Here is a 19,843-nt window from a genome sequence, read left to right as displayed (position 1 = left end):
CAATTAGTCCTGGCCTACATGTATGGATCATCATGAGTCCAGGACTAACTGTTTGTAGGGGTAGTAGTCATCTATACAGCAAACGCAATAATTAAGGTAACAGTTCATGAATCATGACCTTACAGCCAAATTGTGGTCAATTTCAGAAATCAAGGCGACCATAATGTCCACAAGGATGGTTTTTTTTAAATTTGATGTATTAGTGACGGCAAGTGATGCAGAAATTAAGTTATGAAATGAAAACCAATGGAAGAAACAGATCCAAACCTGCAATTTTTTATTCAGGCCCCATTGATTTGCTTCACAAACGAGTGAGAAATATGAAAACCAATGACACCTTACACATTGCTTACTACTGACATGGATTTAAAAATGCAACATTCATTCAGATTGCTGGTGTTTTCATCACAGTGTCCATAATGTTTAACCATTTTCAACAAATGAGAGCTGAAATTAAATAAACCATCCTTGAGGTCATTGTGGTTAGTAGGTTGATTAAGTGTTACCTTCACTTAGGCTGTAAGGCAAGGTAACTATTCACCCTATCTATCTTGGTGTTAGTCATCCAGTAAATAACAGATAAGGTAAAGTTAAATCAAATTCTGGAAATAAAATTTGCAACGTACATGCGACTTACGTCACATGACCAATCAGATGCCTGATGAAGTTCGGAGTTACCAGACGCAACTGTCGCATGTAAGTTGCAAATTTTATTTCCAGAATTTGATTTAACTTTCCCTTGTATTCACCCTATCCAGTTGTAACTTTCAGCTTTAAGGGCGCACTGATATTTTAAGGTATTTATGGTTCAGTGTGTTCAAACAAGAAAAGTCTCAGGTCAACATATGTTGAGGCTTTGGTCATTTGGCATTTAGTTTCATCTGGTATTGTTGGATTTTAACTGAGAGGATTCTGCATATCAGATAATTCCACACAAAATTATCAATTTTTCCATTGAAAACTGTGTATAGAGAATTATTGGTATTGAGCCATCAGTCTACAAGGGTGATTTTTCAGCACACATAAAAGCACTGACATCACAACCAAACTCACAATGAAACAAAATGTATTTTCTGTATCTAATATGGACTGTCGAGAAGGTGAATAATTGTTTACAAATTTGTTTTATTATTGTTTTACTCAGGTTGTTGTGTTGGTAGGCAGTACAGACGGACAGTTTTGTCTCATCAAATGTGGTTATGGAGAACCTGTTAGAGTCCAGCATCTTGATGGACCAGTCATAGAAGAACCAGAGAAATTCACAGTGATAGAACCACTTAGTACAATGCCCCAAGTGGTAGGTATATTCATGAATTGAAGTGACTTCTGTTTGCATAGAATCTCTGTAGAACCTTTTTCTCTGATATTACCATGTGCCATATGAACCATTGTAGAAGATGGTGCTCATCATCCACTTGTCAGAGATGGGTTGCTCTTTCCATGCATGGGTTACTTTGTTGAGTTATCCATCAGGTGAATGCTCTGAAATTATCTAAAGCTTGTTGGATGTTGAGCCTCAAACCCATGCCTCAAACTTCATTTGAGCAGTATTTTGCCACTTTTTTAGACTTTTTCAGAAGGAAAGCAAGGAAAATTTAGCTGAAGTGAGATTCAAATGAAACATGTACTGGATTCAGCTGGGACTTGCTATCCAGAGGATGCCTGTTTGAATCCCGCTTCAGACAAATTTTCTTTACTGCTCTATTTTGTGGTTATTACCTGGTCAAATTCTTTGTTTTAACTATTATGATGATGAAACTCAGCATTTAGTTGGCCTGCTTTAGATAGACAATTAGACATCACACTTCAGATAAATGTGAATTTGCTAAAGAATATTGTGTGGGGAGTTCAGTTCACAATTACTGTCTTTGGCCTATTTAGATTAGTTAATGTCACATCTTAGATAGAATCACAGATTATGAGGTCTAGAAATTAGAATTAGATTTTTGCAAAGTCTGCAAATAGTAGGCCTAAATGTCATAAGTACTAGAAACAAGGCTGGTGATACTGAAAAGTACAGTTGACATACTCAAGATACTTGCTGGCTTAGTTTGACTTGACACAATAACTTAAAGTCAGGTTTTGTCATCCTTAAGATCCAATATACACATTTAATCTTTATATACTAAAAAAATAGCTAGCTAGATAAGGTCAATCTCAGATAGGATCAGAAGACAAATGTGTACTTCAAACTTGAGCCACACTGTCATGAGACTTTATTTAATCTCTATTTATGATGAGTAGAAGAAGTTTTTGACCTTAAAACTTAATACACTTAACTTTTCTTTAAGTTACATGCATGATGTATCAAACCTGATACTTCCTTTCCATTAGGCTTTTAGTAGGATATCAAACACTCCTATATGTCAGGACACAGTTCTATAACCCCTATATGTTTGTACACGCACCAAATGACCTTTCAATGTGGTGGGTACAAAAACTCATACTCCACAACTTGATGTCAAATTTTATGCTATTATTGTTAAAAGAGTTTATTGAACTATGCCACTGGGATTGCAACTATTGTGGCTCTTAATGTATCTGATCAAAAATGTGGTGATTTATGGTAACCAACTATATTTGGCAGTATAGAGGCAACTTGGTTGAAATTGAACTTTTCCTTAGCATATAGTTACAATCAAATCCTATGTTTTAGTTATGTACATGCATGGTAGCCTTGCCTATTTCTGAGTCTATATAGGAGTTAATTGGTTATGAACAATTACTGCTGAGCAAGGTATTATTTTAAAGAATATGTGTGGTAAGATCCAGGTTACACTGATATAAAGTATTTTAAACAATAATATACTCAAAGGGAAAAAAATCAAGAGTGTTACAGAAATAATCTGAAACTGATGAAGTTGGCAATTTTGAAAGCTCAGAATAAATTGTGTAAATATGCAGCAAAATATTTGTTTCATGTGACAAAAGCATCTCATTAAATATGGTTGTATAGCTCTCAATCAATTTTCCCATGGAAAGGTACTTATAATGATGATAAAAAGAGCAAAATTATATCAAATGTCAAATTATGCATTCAGGAAATTTGTTAGGATTTAGCAATCTATTTTGGTTTGCATCTCATGAGGGCTATAGAAATGGCTTCTTCCTGGACCCCCTTGACCTGTTTTATAAATCTTGCAGATAATATCAACCAGGATACGCTGTGATTCTGATTGATAAGCTGTTTGACAAACAGATGCGCATAGTCAGCAAAATGAAACATTATCAATGCAATGCAATTATGTTTTCCTGTATGAAAAGGACTGCAGACCTAAAAATAAAAGGAAGATCATACATCAGAGTCACACATGATAATATATTCCTCGCAGAGCCTGTAGTGGGATTTGAGCTATATAATTAATTTTTTTTCCCAAAACACCAAAAAACATTAGGTCTTTTTGGGGAAAAAATCCATATCTTCAATATGAAAGGTCAAAATTTTCAATTGACCGTCGGCTTTTTCGTCCCTGCTACATACACTTTAAGAATATATCATTAGATTTATATTATTTACTTCGAGGACTGTTATATATATCAAAATTTGAAAAATATCAAATTTTTATAATTTGTCATAAAATTTGTATTATATTGTGATTTTCAAAAATGAAAATTATTTGATATCAGAAAAACATGCTTCGTATTCAGAATGCAATTCGATAGGTCTGAGGTGCTCTCATGTCCCACAAAAAATACTGTCGAAACGCAATAAACGCTCATTTTAGATCCCTTAAACTGAGGGTCCAAATTTCTTGAAAAGTTGGTACAATAATGGGTTCCCTTTCAAATTCTCAGCGGCACACCAGTACCCCTACCCAAACCAAACTTGAGTATCCCCCGGGATTAAACCAAGGTCTCGGTCTTGCTTTCGGAACTTAGAGGTCTCGGTCTCGGAAGTTGTGGTCTTGGTCTTGGAAGGTTTGGTCTCGGTCTCGATCTGGGACGGGCAGGTCTTGGTCTCGGTCTCGGTCTCGGACATAGAGGTCTTGACTACAACACTGGCCTGTACACCATCTGCGATAATCAAGTTTTGAAAAGCACCCTAAACAAGGATTTAACCCTTGGCTAAAACGATACCCTAAACAGGTAACATGTGCCTGTTTCACACCCTAAACAGGGATTGTATTCCTAACATCAAATTTCATACCCTAAATTTGATTTCCACATATTAGCAATTGCAATTTTGCTACCCTTTTTTTCCAATTTTTCATGTTTTTGACACCCTAAACACGATACGCACGTATCCTACCTACCCACGAAAAACTACTCTTTTTATGCGTTTTTATTATCGTGGATGGTGTACAGGCCACAATGGGAGTGACCCCCCTGAGCACAGTTCTCTAGTCCCTATACTTGTACCTTCATGGAATAACCTTTACATGGTTATTGGTTAGTGAAATTTTTTCACTGGCTGTCATTTATGTATGTGGAGAGTCGTGTTAAAAACCTTTCCCATAAACTTTTACATGGTTTGGGTACAAAAACTCATACTCCATTAAGTTGAGGACCCATTTTAATACATGGTAGATACATGAAGGTTAATGCTCTGCATGACATAAATTTCAATATAAAAAGTTCCAAGTTTTGAGATATTTTCTCAAAATATCCATGTACCAAGAACTATCTTAAGAATCACTGAACCAATATTATGCTTTCTTGTACTCATTTTAATGCATTTTACATGCTCATTCCAAATATGGTCATGAAAATTTACAATTATGAAATTGTTGAATTGTTGAATTTTTTCTGAAACTTGTCGTCTGCATTTGATAACTGTGTGGAGAGGGTTAAAGAACTGTGACATTAGAATGAGGCTGTTGTGACTCATAGTCCTTTCATATCAGTCAGTGTGTGCAAACTTTCAACAAATTATTAAAGCCAACCCAATTAGCTCAGTAAACCCCAGAAATCACCCAATTTCCTGCTACATGGCCGGATCCTAATATCCCCCTTAGTCAACTTGATTACCATGGAAACAAGGCTGGCCCTGTATGGGTGTATTTTTAGAATGGACATTAGTAATGTTGTTTGTCATTTTCAGCAGACTATGTTTAGTTTGGTGGAGACCATGTTAAACATAGTTAGCGCTACCTAAAACCTACAATAATGGGCTTTTTACAATGCTTGTACAAAAGTGTTTTACAAAATTCTTCACACAGCTTATCCTTTGTACTTCACACTTTCAATTTTTCATTGCATATACCTGTACTTGTTTTTTTACTATTTGTTTTGCCATATATTTGAACATTTTCATTTTTTATAGTTTGACAAAATGATAAAAAACACTTTTGTTTAGTTTAACTTTCAGAAAGATTCTGTTTGCATTTTGTGTTCAATAGGGTAAAATGGAAGAAAATACCTGTATTATTCCAACATTTACATCTTACTGCAGCATTCAGAATATGTTTAATGTCTACTTTCACCTTGGGATCCTAAGTTTTTTATTCAAAATCTTGGATTTTGTTACAATATTGCAGATTCTTAGTCTTTTGTTTTAACTGAGTATTTAAATTTATCATTATCGTTATACATTGCAGTCATGTGAAAATCACAATTGTGAGAAAAATATAAGCAAATCGTGCAATATGGCTTTAAATTTGACTGTTACTCAGGCATAATCGCCATCTCTTTGGGTACTTAATGTCTTGTTGAACTGAAAGTTAGGCTCTCTTTTGTGTGTTCTGTGGCTCTTAAAGGCTTCAAATATGTGGCAACACTGCACAAAGTTTTATGTGTATTAGTCATATGTTAAGGTGAAGGAAAACTATGACAAGACAGACTTTTGTCTCTCTCTCTAGGGTCAGCTCTGTGGGTAATTTGATACAATTACAATGTGTTAATAATAGACTAGACAGAAAATACTAATGTACCAATGGATGTATGGTTATCCCCATTATTAGCTAGACACCAAACCTGTAGAAGGATTAATCAACCTAATGTGTTAGAACATTAGGCTGTAATGAGCTTGATGTGAGGTTTAATGGATTAATACACTGCCGTTGCATGAAAGAAGAGACACTGAATCCATTAAAACTATTAACACATAATAATCTGTAAAATGATTGATGATAAGTATCTGATATGTTTACTTTACACTTCACTTTCTGTACCCAAATTTGTTTTGAAGTTTAAAAGAATGACAAAAAATGACTTAGATATGTTTTTCTGTCTTTCTCAAAAGTAGTAATTGGAGATTTTTATATAAATCAGCTCTTAATCGCAAGAAACACCTGCTGAAAAATACCTAATTTACACACTCACTCCAAGTAGCCAAATAAAAAAATATTTGCATAAGTCAAGCAAGTGCATGACCTAATTGGCAGAGCAGGTAGTGTTTTCTATTTTTCTCAAAACTAGTAAATATGACTTGAATGTAATTATAAGACAATTATTTTAATAAATGACAATATCTTTGAAGACTTTGTTGTTTCAAAGAAATCAGTCATCTGGCCCTATTGAATAGAGACTGAACTATTATCATTAGACATCATTTATGAAGCGCGTTTAGCAAAAGAGGTCAAGATGCTGAACAAAAAGACTTAAAAATCTACATCTTAACCTACAACTTACATTACATGCGGTAAAAAGTGTGCGCACAGTTAAGCTACAATTAAATCTACACATATGTATGATAAATGCATAAATAAAAAGGTGACAACCTCAATATCATGAGGAGAAAATTACTGGGAACATGTAGGTTTTGAGAGTTTTAACGCATAGATTCAAGTTCTTTGGCAGACGTGAAAGGGCAGAGAGTTCCAAAGGCACAGAGCAGCTGCTGTGAAGGCTTACCAAGTGTTCGTTATGTGGCAAGAAGTACATTGTTGTCACCTGATCTCAAATTCTTTCTTGATGGAACATATGGAATGAGATACTCTGTGAGATAAGATGGCAGAAATCCATACATTCATAAGTGAGCAGCATGAGTTTAAAAACTACCCTGGATTTGTATATACTTTTGAGTCACACCACATGTTGAGTTCACCCAAACAGTTCCCAGAAATTGGCTTGATCGTAACTAGTACGTACAATACGTTGCCATGGATTGTATGCTTTGGTTGACATGTGAGATTGACCCCTGGGGATGACCATTGTAACTCCAAGGATTTCCTTAGTATTGATTTATTTTCTAATCCGCTAGCCCCAGGAATCTGTGCAAAAATAGAGGAATCAACAAATAATCATGCTTGTCACATACATGAATGCTGTGGTGAGGCAGAGCACAAATTTGATACAATTTGTCACACCAGTAAGCATGAAAGCTGGCTACCAATCTTCACAAGCTTCAGTTGGTTCATAAGTCACATATATTCAGTAATAAAATGCAGTGATTAAAAAAAACCTTATTTATTTGGAACCATTTTTAGGAATTATCAAAATTTACAGTGGATATTTTTGCAATTTCTAGCAAAGGGGACCTGTGTGCATGTGGTATTTTCAAGAAATTCATACCTTAACAATGTTATTTTGATAACACACAACATATTCATGTGTTCCACACTAATCTCTATTTATGAAATGTGCAAAAATGACCTCATAAAAGTACAGTAGTTGTTCTTGGAATGAAACCAGAGTACAAACTTAATTATCACTTGACGCTTCTGTTGAAACATTCCGCACTTCGGTTTAAGGAATTGTGACTATTTTAGGAGATTCTATTTTTAGATGTTGAAAATCACATCTGACCTTTTCGATAGTAGAATCTGCAATCGATAGTTGATAGTCAGAATTGAACACTTTAAGATTTTTGAAATCTTGATTATTTCCTCTAAAAAGACACACATAAGTCTTACAAATGCATTAGAATTCCTAAAAATGGTTCTTTTATCATGATTTCACTTGTCATTTAAATCAAGATGAAATAAATCTCTTGTAGGTCTAAATCAGAAAACAAAACATTCATTTTTTAATGTAATATATATTCTTGCCTATTTTACAGACTACAATATTGTGGGAACCCCATCAGATTTGATTTGATTTGATTTGATTTGATTTGATTTGATTTGATTTGATATGATTTGAGTTTATTCAGCATATCATCATACAGTCAAAAACATATTGCACAGGACATACAAAAACACAATTCTCATAAAATACAAATTGAAAACCTGAAATTTTGACATGATAATATGCCAAGGATGTCCCTTAAAATCACCTCGATTACAATATTAAAAACTATATAACCATGTGGTCTAAAAAAATTGATTTTGACATTTGTTAAACATTGATTTTGTATTGTACAATTTTACATCATCGGGAAGTTTCTTCCAATTATGAATTACATTGTAAAAAAAGAAGCAGAATCTGCTGTTTTAATTTTTGGTACTTGAAAGTTAAATTGCTACCCCTAGTGTTGTAACGATATAGATTAGATAATTTGACAAAGTTTTCTTTCATATAGCTTGGGCAAACATCATGAAAAATATTAAAAACATGGTTCAAACGGTTCAGTGCCATCAGAATAACAGTTCCTGTATGCTGCTGAAAACATTCAAATATAGAAAGTTTTAATTTAAGATTCTTCTTTTGGTCAAATGATTTCCAAAATCAGATTCTACTTACCTCTTTTCTTTCCATATAGGCCAGCATGCATGTTATTGGTTTTTAAAGCTTGCTTGACCATTTCGTACATCGGGACCCAAGTGTGTCTCCACACCGCGCGACTGTCTAAACATTATATTAACATTTTATATTGCTGTACATCTCTGTCTTTTTCATACAGGTGCTACTAGTGAGAGAAATGAGTGAAATATCCCTGATGGATGTGAGTAAAAAACATGTACTATGTTTGGCAGCATTACCACCTGGATACCAACTATCTAGTCCTATGAAACCAATCATATCACAAGCAGGCAATGCACAGATGCTCTATCTAAGAGGTGGGTGTACTGCTAGTTTAAACTGGATACAAGTTTATTAGATAACAACTGTGTTGTCCAGAGAAATTGAAATACTAAATAGGTACAGGTGAATACTGACTATATTTCCAGTGAAACCAGTCATAACGCAGGGATTAGTATCGCAGGGACTATATAATAGTCTCTCATCTCAAGTTGAGAGTAACGCTATGTTGAATTTCAAAGTGGCAGATTTGAATCGCATGTGCTAACATAATTCTGTTGTCCATAAGCTGGTGATGCAGCCACGTAAATGCACTGATTAGAATTTGGCACTACGAAATCCAACATGGCGTTACTCTCAACTTGAGACAAGACACCCTATAGTATAGAGGGTGATGCACAAATTAGTCTTCAAGTTACATATATTGGAAACATGTTTATTGGTTTATTGGATACCAACTATCTAGTCCTATAAACCAATTTATATGCTGTATCTTAAAGGTGGGTATATTTTACACTGATACATGATATGTATATTGGAGCTAGTGTTGTGCAGTGAAACCAGAATACTCAATATGTACCGGTACATGTATACTAACTGCATTGTCAAATTAAAATGTTAAAATTTGTGAAGTTAGAAACATCCAAAATGCTAGTAATATGTTATGCTAATGGCTAAATAAAGTACCAGCCAAATTTTAGAAATAGCTGTCAAAATCTTGAAAAGGTAAAAATATAAACATTTCCAGCATATGAAGTTGAATTTATGAAAATAGAAAATGACATATGTAGCTCTTAACCATTGGTAGGTATGTGCCAGCCAGATTTCAAAAATGCCAGCTCTGGAACAGATTTAAGGTTAAAACATGGGGCTTTGTTGTGCCACGCTTCTCAGAAATAAGTGCTTGGTATGGAAGCTTAACGGTGCCACCCAGAAGTTGATATATTTTCCCAGAAGTTGAGATAATTTCTTATCCGTATGAAGTCAACTTTTTGGGGATGAAAAGATGACAAGATTCTTCATCTTGCCAAGACAATTTCCTGCAGTTGAAAGATGTGAAGATTAAGATCTTTGGTCTCATCTTCTTATTCCTTTGGATAAGAAGATGAGAGCGAAGGATCCTTTATCTCATCTAGTTCTATCCAAAGAAAGTCGAAGACGAGATCAAGATCTAATCTTCACATCTTTTCAACTGCAGGAAAAAGGCTTGGCAAGATGAAGAATCTTGTCATCTCACCTTTTCACCCCCAAAAAGTTGACTTACCGAGAAAATTATCTCAACTTCTGGGAAAATATATCAACTTCTGGTGGCACCTTTAAGCTTCCATAGCTTGGAGCTCAAATTTGGCCAAAACTGGAACTTCATAGGGGTTTCAAATGGGTCTTGAGGTTGCCCCTGTAATACTGCCAACATTATACCTTTACAATTCCCAACAAATGAACATATCAAAGTTTAATAACCAGCTTATTTCAACACGAAACATGCAGTGACTAGTCATGAAATTACCAGGGACCTGATGAGCCTATTTAAGACAATTAAGACCAGACCTGTTAAGAATCATTAATACCAAAGTGAACTAGACTGCAGCAATTAACACAGTCATTAATTACTGCTTTGTGTAATGAATGAGCATGCTACATGCAACTTATTTTACTAAGTATTCTAGTGCGAATTAGTTGCTAATTAATTCCTCAAAAAAGTTTGGAAAGTTTTTTCAAGCATCTATATATCAGATTATTTTTGACATATCAATAGACAGCTAATTTATTCTCCTTTACAATGACACCTCATCTGAAACAATCACCTTTTTCTTGGCTATATGTTATAGTCATGTTCATGTTCTTTGCTTGGCATTTTTCATTGATAACTGAACTGGTGCCATGGAAGTGATGTATCTCAGCTTTCACTGTCTTATAATCACAAAAAGGGGTCTTTTGGTGATAAATAATAAAGCTATGGGATATTTTGTGGGCAAGTGGGGCAAACAAGAAAAAAATGGCATCTTTGGGATTGTACATTATAGTATTGATTGGCAACTTTGCTCATTCTAATAATAAAGGCCGTCAGCGTGACGTCATATGCCGCCATCTTGTGGGTACACGCTGTGATGGTCGTTCGATCTCCATGCGTGAGCAGCAACTCACCGCGTGAGGCGCGATAACAGCTGGGCGTGGCAAGCTGCGCCTGTGCGTAGTGTCCGACGCATGAACACACAGATCATTTGTACCCACAAGATGGCGAAAGGCTGACGGCCTCTATTGTCACACTATAACAAATATAGAAGAAAGGTACCATAGAAATGAGGCCCAGAAGTAAGTGAATACATGTACTGTGAGTGTGCAAATCAACCTGTCTAGCTATGTTAACTATCTCAGTGTATATTTTTACAGGGGTTTGACTTGATGATTCAAATAACTATATGACATGGATCTTGGAAACAAATTATGTGCCAAATTACACGTCATAAAACTAGGCCTACTATAACTTACAAAAAGGAACAGAAACAAAAAACCAGGGGAAGATAAAGATTGAGTCATGTTCTACAAACGAAAGTAATGCTCAAGTTACTTTAAAAATAGACTGAAAACTTGGTTGCATTCCAATATAAATATCAGTTGCCATGGTTATGCAAACAAGTTCTTGGAAGCTATTGGTCAGAATCATTTTCATTTGTCTATGTCATCATGATTAACTCACAGGTGGGAGCAATTGACGTAGTATGATATATTTCATACAGTAGCGCAAATATGATATAAAATGTTGCTTTATTTTGCATGTACGGTTCTTATTGGAACATCCATTGTGGGGAAAAGTGAGTTGGGTTTGGTGTGCACACAGGAATTCTGATTAGTTGGTGAAGTGGTCTTGTAGTTGCTTCTTGAAGGCTTTCAGTCCTTGAATATTGATGATGTTTTGTGGTAGGCTGTTCCAGTCTATGATAGTTTGGGGAATGAATACTTGTAGCAGTCTTTGACAGCAGAGTTTGTGGCCAAGTTTAGCCTGTTATCTTAACCTTAGAACCACATTAAAATAAACTATCAGGGAGCCTTGTGAAAGTGTAAAACTATTTGAAATGGTTACCATAATTTGATGATGATATTTCATCATAAAAAGAGCAAGAGCAAAAATTTTAGGGAGGGGGTGATACCTCGTAGCCTATTCCTCAGACAAGCTCCCATAAATGTTAGGTGCTGCACACAAGTGCTCAGCCGTCTGGCCAAGGGCTTGTTTGATTTTCAGGAAATTGAGCAATAACCCACTTGCATCCATGTCACAAAAGGGGGCCCCATATGCCCCCTAGCTTAGTGCCTCTCACTAAGTGATAACAAAGGTATCTCATGAAACTTACCATATTAAGACTGTTAAATAATAGAGCAGACAACCTTTAGTTGCATTTGCACTCTTCAGATTTACCCTTTAGCCAAGGCTGAGTCATGCAGCAGCAAGCTGTAAGTGTCTACTCCCAATTATGTGTATCACATTACAGGAAGTACTGAGTGTGTTTGACAACATGAGTTGGGATTTGTAGAATAAGGACAGTGATAGTCTGTTGTGTGTCTTGTCTCAAGGTGAGAGTATCGCCATGTTGGATTTTGATGGTGGCAGATTTGAATCATTTTGTTTACACAGTTGTATCATCACCAGCAAAAAGGACAAATCGCCCTTCTACGCATGTGTATATACCCCGCGGGATTAGGTTAGCTGGAACAATTTGAATTTGATACTGCAAAATCCAACATGGCGTTACTATCAACTTTTGAGATGACTATTGACCCTTTGCACGGTCATCTCAAAACGAGGTTCTACTCACAAAGTCTGTGTTGTGTGTGCGTACGCCTGTCCCACAGGTGCTTTTATTGCCACATTTGCTTTGCAAAAGCCTTCTGGCATGATGCTAGAAAAACACAAGAAATAAAAATGCACTTTTTGTGCATGCGTTTGCAGGGAGAACCTCGTTTTGGTAGCAAGATGGCAGATCCGTGCAAAGGGCGAATAGTTTGTGGTTTTACCATGACTTGAAGTTTGTCAGCCATCATAAATAGACTATATAATAAACAGACATTACACCAACTGGCAAAGTCCATCATCATCTGTTAACAAAGGGCGAATTGTTCCGTGAAGTGCAAGAGACGAAAATGCTACACCCACTATGCGCCTGTTAGTGTTACAGGATATTTTTCAAATTGAAGACTTGACATCTTTGGTGTAAACATATATATAGGCATGCAATGCCGTGCATGGCTTGTTAGATACATGTATGATTAGACATGAGTTGGCCCTCATGAATATGCAGAAATATATATATGTTATGGAATAAAAATATTTCTCATTTGATCAAAGTTTTAAAAAAAAGTATACACAACATACACACCATATCCCGGGACCATATCAAAGTGAATTGCAATTTATTCCATGATTTGATTTGATGAAGTCAGCATTGCTTGATAGTTCAAATGAACTAATCAGATGGAATTATAGTTGCACTTTGCAGTCAGGTTAGAATTTCTGTGTGAAAGAAGCTTGTATATCAAAATGAATATTTTGCCAAGTTCCTTGACGTGATAGCGTCACTGATATATGTATGAGCTTACCAACCTGGTGAAAGATGTGTGCTACAATTACAGATGAACTTATCAAAATGTTTAGCAATCAAAATTGACATTCTCAGCAGATGAAAACGTCACACAAGTCCTGGGCACATAGCCAACAGCAGAAAGAAATGCAAATACACTGACATCATCCACACATATTTAAGGCCCATTCAGTGATTTGCTCATCCGGACGATCGTAAAAATCATCAAAATTCAGATTTTGGTACCTTTGTGATTGTCATAGATGTGCTAATATAGCCTGGTAGTGGTTCAGCTGAAAGTTGTTTATTTAAGACAAAATAAGACATTTTACATTAAATCTGTAATTTAGATACTGACAGTATCTAAATTAGCTACATGTATTTGTATGGGGCTTCAACTTCGTCAGTACTGCTGTTTTCTTCGTTTTTTGCCAAATTTGTCATTTCAAAAATACCAAATGACAATTTGAATGACTTATCCTTCACTGTTAAGCAATTTATAAACAATTTTAACTTTTTTACACTTGCGCTGTGATCACTGAATGGGTCTTTAAGAAGCAGGATGAGAAATGGTGTTCACCGACCAAACCCTGGAGCATATTTCAAGTATAGGACTATTCCAGAAATTAACTACATTACCTAAAGAAGATGTCATTTCAAGTTGGGTATTCCCAAATTTCATATTTTTTTAAAATTTTCAGTCAAGGTACTTGACCCCCTGAAGAAGTGCTCCTGACCCACATGTGGGTTGCAACCAATAGTCTGGGGTGCCCTGGGCTATACTGTGTATTAATTGCAGCATGACTGGCATATCTGTCAGTACATGGTAACTGGCAAACCCATGATACAACATCTATCCATACACATTTCCTGTCCCTTATCAGTGTACAAATTAAGTGGTAATCCGGTAGTCCTGACTACCAGATTTGCCGACGGATAACCAGAAATTCACTACAGGTTATCCGTCGGACAACCACACTTTTTTCACCTTCATACAGTATAAAAATGATTTAGTCCCGATATTTGATTAAGCTTACGAAAAATCACATTGCTGTCCAGTTCTGTCTAGTCTTCGTACTCCTCAAAGCTTTGAAGTTTCAAACCACCACATCCCCACATTAATTAGTTAGGGCTTGAATGTGCACTGTTTGGCCTTCTTTCAGTCCAAACTAGTACTGTGGCTTTGTGGGCGCAATATCGGCACCTGTGATGATGATGAGGCTTTGACATCAGCCAAAAACTTAGATTTTAGAATCTTATGACACTGGATTTTGTATTGATTTGTGTCTTTTCTTTAATTTTGAGTACTTAAGTTATTAGTAGTTATGATATTTTATTAAATTCCAATTTTGGCGGATATATACAGATTACCAAAAACTCTGGCGGATAACCAGATTTCATGACCTGGTTATCCGCCGGATAACCTGATTTTTTTTCTTAATTTGTACACTGTCCCTTATCACGACACACCAAGAACAACTCCTTCATTGCGATATAGGGGCAAAAAGTTACACAGAATGCTTACAAAGATTTAAATTGTTTAAAAATAGACCATGATCTGAATGATATATGTGAGCCGTCACATCAAAGCATACCTCTTCGGGGCTTTTATAGTTTCAAGATATGAAGTAAAATGTCTATGAAATTATAAAGGAAATAAAAGAAAATTTGAACCTTGTCTTTATCACATCCTGTGATGTGTAACGTGTAAGGCAAACATTCAGTAATGAGGTACCATTTTATAGCTTGATTTTAACACTTTCTGATAAGGTTGAAATCTCACTTTTGAAAAAAGCCTCCAAGAGGTATGTTTTGATGTGGCGGCTCACATATATAATTATGTAGCCTAGAGCACTGTTTGCCAGGTTTTATGGAAATATAGATGTTTGAAATTATGAATTTGAGATTATAATCAGATCTATATTTCATATTCTATCCTGGATGTGTTTGAAAATAATGTGTAATTTGTGAACATTTAACAAAATTCTATGAAAAATCCTTTTTGTACAATTTGTGTTAATCACACAATGATGCACTACAAACTACACTTATAAAGTGTATTTTACACATTAATGAATATACAGAGAGATATGGGCTTTGCAAGTAGGGTTTTTCCGTTTTTGTTTTGTTTTTCCCCCACAATAAAGGAAACTTTGATCAAAATTATGAAGTAAACAATTTGTATGATTTCCCTTCTTAATTTAATAAATCACTCAAGAGAAACTCACTGACCTAACCTTATCCTGTTGTTTGATTCTTTATGACATTCCAGGTGATAAAACTGATGATGAAAATCAACCCAATAATGCTGAAGAAAGCGCCCTCTTTGTGTTTCAGCTGCGCTCTTTCCCATGCCTTGATGGATACCTGCAGAAAGCTAGTCAGGAGCATGGGCCGTATGTTGCCCATGTCACAGTACAGAAAAGATTTGATGCCTTATTAGCAGATAGGTAAGCAAGATATAACCAAAGAATATCTCTCAATTCAAGAAAACTATTGTGAACCTAATTTTACAAACAAGTGTAACAGAGTGTTTCCTGTACGTGAACTTATGCAGGTTTGTGTATAGACAATTTTTGATTGACTAAATCTGGGTCTGTGGGGGACAAAGTCTCCATACAGAGGTTTGTTATAGTTCAGCTATTTTTCACTGTAGACTGACGTAATGAATACACAATATTGTTTTAATACAATGATACTGTGATTTCATACCATATCATAGATTAGATCATCCCACAAAGTAGTTTATGTCATGGGTGTTAATGAGTGGTTTAGCATCATTTTATTGTACTCGCTGAATCAGTGTGTTAAACTGAGTTCTGTAAAGGTAATAGTGTAATCTACCACAAAATATGAACAAGTGCAAGTTAAGAAAAACAGGCTAGATGTGTGAAACAAAACAGTTAAATGTATAAGGTACAATACAGCAAAACATAAGGTCATTTTTTAAAAAGTAAATTGAAATGTTTAATCAATACATATAACATTGTTTTGTGCATAGGCATCTATTTGCAGATATGTGTCTTTATAGAAAAATGAGGACAGCTAATATTAATGTTTCTTCTTGTTTTATTGCTCAAATTACACTTCTTCAGATATTTATTTTTAGTCACTTAGGTAAATAAGGAATGCAGATAACATCCTTGCATGTTGCAAAACACAACATTATAAAATCCATTCAGTTTTGTTTTATGAAACAAAATGTGGTAAAGTTGAGTGTTAATCTCGAATTGAGCCATAGCTCAATATCTGGCCGCAATTAAGGTTGAGAAAGTGAAAATGTTAATCTCAGATTGACCCATAGCTCAATATCTGGCCACAATGTGGCAGGTTAGGTTTCCCTTTCACTAATCCGTAGAGTAAAAGTAAGATGGTTATCAGCACAAAATTGTTAATCAATTATTTCCTTTTTAAAAGTCAGTAAGGTAGGCAGGTGCATTCAAAGTAGTGACTATACCAGGTTGAAAATTACAAGAGGTTTCCTCTTCTTGTTAGCTGTATGAAGAAAAAATGTAGCGGTTTGTGATAGGAGAGAAAGGGATGACCTGGAGTGTACTCATACATAGTTTGATCAGCTCTTAATCGCAGCAGAGCATGAGAATTTTCAGTTTAAAAACTGAATTCAGTTTTTTTTTATAGTTAAAATTTCTGCAACTTTATTTAATTTCAGCCCGTTTTTGGTACTTTTTGCCCAATTTCACGCACATTTTCAGTTTTTTCAGTTATTTTTAGGAAGGTGCAGTCTCATGCCTGTAATCGGCGGGCCTTGTGATATCGTGGATTAATATCAATATATTTTATTTCAAGAATTGTCTGGTGACACTTTGCAAGAAGAATAACAAATTCTTAATTAAAGTCCTATACTTTTGTATACTTTCTTTAATACTCAAAATGTAGGCCAGACAGGTCAACTATATCACTCTTAATGAGGATCTACTTTTCGGCATAGTAGTCAAAGCCTATCAATTCCCGCTGATTATAATACGACCTGATCAAAGTATACAGTTATATACAATTCAGCGGATTTACATGATGTTGTGCATAATAATTCATTGTAATGATGTGTATGTTGAAGTGGGTTCATTTAGATTCTGTATGAGGAAGCCAACAGGTTTAAATAATTCAAGTTAGCTCAATCAGTAAGGCATTAGACTGTGGTGCATTGGTTTGTAGCGATGCAAGTTTGAGCCTAGGTTAGTTCCTATTTGTTCTTATGAAATGATTGAGCTAACTTGAAGTTTCCCTAGCAAGGAACTTACTACTCATTAAATGGTGAGAAATCTTCCCAGGACCTATCTGTCCACCCAAATTACACACGATGATTTAGCTTTTATCCCGGCTTTTATCCAAGTGAGTAGTTAAGCTCCAGTTATTGTCCCCACCAAACAGGTTTGAGAGGGGACTATGAAATGAGCACCGTCTGTATGTCTGTGTGATTAAAATGCCTGTACATTTGTGACATAAATGTCAACCCTGCATTAGGTAGCTATTTCCTCTTCAATCCCTAAGGTGATTGTAACCCAAATTGGATCACAGTTAGAGAGCTTTTATGACTTCGCAAATGTCAAAGGTCACATGTATGAGGTTAAGATAATTTAGAGCTCAACCCTGCATTAATTAGCTTTTTCCTCTTCAACTGCTTAGCCGATTGTAACCCAGATTTTTGGATTGCAGTTTGAGTAGGACTTAAAAAATTTATTGGGGATATTGAAGGTCATGTGTATGAGGTTAAAGGGTATTTGAGGTCAACTTATGATAACTTACAGATGTAGTGAAGCATGTGAACAGACAGGTGGTCTGATGTTACCTTTTATGTTGACAGCAATTAGAACTCAGATAGAATGTCAGATATTCAAATTGCCACAAAGGAACAAAGAGAATTGAATACAACTGCAACTCAAAACAGACTAGCCCAGGTTGTAAGTTTATGTGGTGTTTCTGGATAGCATTTCCAAGTTCATATAATTGTTTTCTCCTGTTGCAGTAATTTTATGAGTTCCCATTTCTATATTAACCTCAATTTAAAGTTTCCGTGTTCTGACTCATTAAAACCCTACAAGTTGGCATTAAGCAGGAATGGGCTCAAATTTGCAATACTTACAATAAAAAGGTTAAAAATAATAGTTTGAAATTCATAGTTTAATATCCTCTGATAGTGAAAATGGAAACGAGACAGACCTAAACATCTAAATATATAATTTTTTATGGCTTTTGTAAATTGTCACCCAGAGATTCATAATTTTATAAAATTTAATTTGATGTCACCCAAAGACTCATATTTTGTTACTAAATTACTGACACTAAATGCCTGTTGGTTTGGCTTGAAGGTTCTGTGGATTACACTTAGCTGTAACTATTTTGAGATTGAGAGGATCAACATAGGACCCATGAGCAAGTTATCTATAGTTATTAGGAAGTTCCATTATTCTGAAGGTCCGCTATTTCAGGTGTTCAGAATATCGGATCTTCAGAATAGTGTGTCGACCCCACAATCTATATACATCTTAATAATAAAAAACAAATTAAAAAAACAAACAAACAAAACACAGCAATTTAAAGTTTGTGTAAAACGTTTAAAGGAACCAGGATTATTTTAGAAGATTATTGCGGAAAACAACCTTTTAATGTGACACCTGCCTAACTACTGTTTCTGCTTCCTATATACATATTACATTCATATTGCAAAGTACATGAGTAATGTCACAAATGCACATGCACAGAAACTTAAGTTCACTATTATGCACAATCTTGAAACCTAGGATTGTGCTATGTAAGAATTAAACTAACCTATGAGCATTTTATTTTTCCTGCAACCCCCAGGCTGCAACCATGCTTTGGAATATTTCCAAAAAGATGTGTACTTCCCCTCCTTTCACCCAGTACCAGTGTATGTCAGTATTGTCACAATGACTTGCAATATATGATATGATACGGTAATAGCTATAATCTGACCTAATTATACTTGAACTTAGAAACCCTTTACAGGTTTGGGTTCAGAGCTGAAAGATTTTTTTGTAGGGTGATTAGTTGTAAGTAGAATTTAAATGCTATCTATGGAAGCAGAAAGTAAACATATCAGGTAATTCCACATTCTGACATTTCATGCCTTGTCTTATTTATCTGCCCAGATTGATTCAGCAGAATAGCCGTCAACAGCGGATGCAACAACGCTGGTCCATGCTAAGAGGAGAGATTGATAACCTGCCATCCAGATATAGAGTCTCAACACCAGCAATTAAGGCTTGAGGCAGGCACCTGTTGATATATTCAAGTGAAGAACTCCGTCCAGTAGATATTCCGTCCATTCAGGGTTAGAAATTGACCAAGCTTGTAAACAGTTGTATCTTTAGTAAGTCATCATAGAGTTGTCTGTAACCCATAATGATGGGTTTCTGAGCTATATAAGTATGTTATTTAAGGTGAGCATA

General features: G+C 35.3%; 1 protein-coding gene across 2 annotated transcripts in view; it reads left to right on the top strand.

Moving 5' to 3' along the window:
* The window catches only part of LOC140158569 (WD repeat-containing protein 93-like), a 39,817-nt gene extending 19,974 nt beyond the window's left edge, over window positions 1-19,843 (top strand). For both annotated transcript variants that reach the window (XM_072181706.1, XM_072181705.1), the window contains 4 exons: window positions 1,145-1,297; window positions 8,723-8,879; window positions 15,688-15,865; window positions 19,544-19,843. In XM_072181706.1, coding sequence (XP_072037807.1) covers window positions 1,145-1,297; window positions 8,723-8,879; window positions 15,688-15,865; window positions 19,544-19,661 — 606 coding nt within the window. In that variant the 3' untranslated portion in view covers window positions 19,662-19,843. The remainder of the gene's footprint in view (window positions 1-1,144; window positions 1,298-8,722; window positions 8,880-15,687; window positions 15,866-19,543) is intronic.

Source organism: Amphiura filiformis, chromosome 8, assembly GCF_039555335.1.
Source record: "Amphiura filiformis chromosome 8, Afil_fr2py, whole genome shotgun sequence".
Classification (NCBI taxonomy): Eukaryota; Metazoa; Echinodermata; class Ophiuroidea; order Amphilepidida; family Amphiuridae; genus Amphiura; species Amphiura filiformis.
The sequence above is the reverse complement of the archived record's forward strand: the minus strand, read 5'-3'. Positions and strand labels throughout refer to the sequence as shown.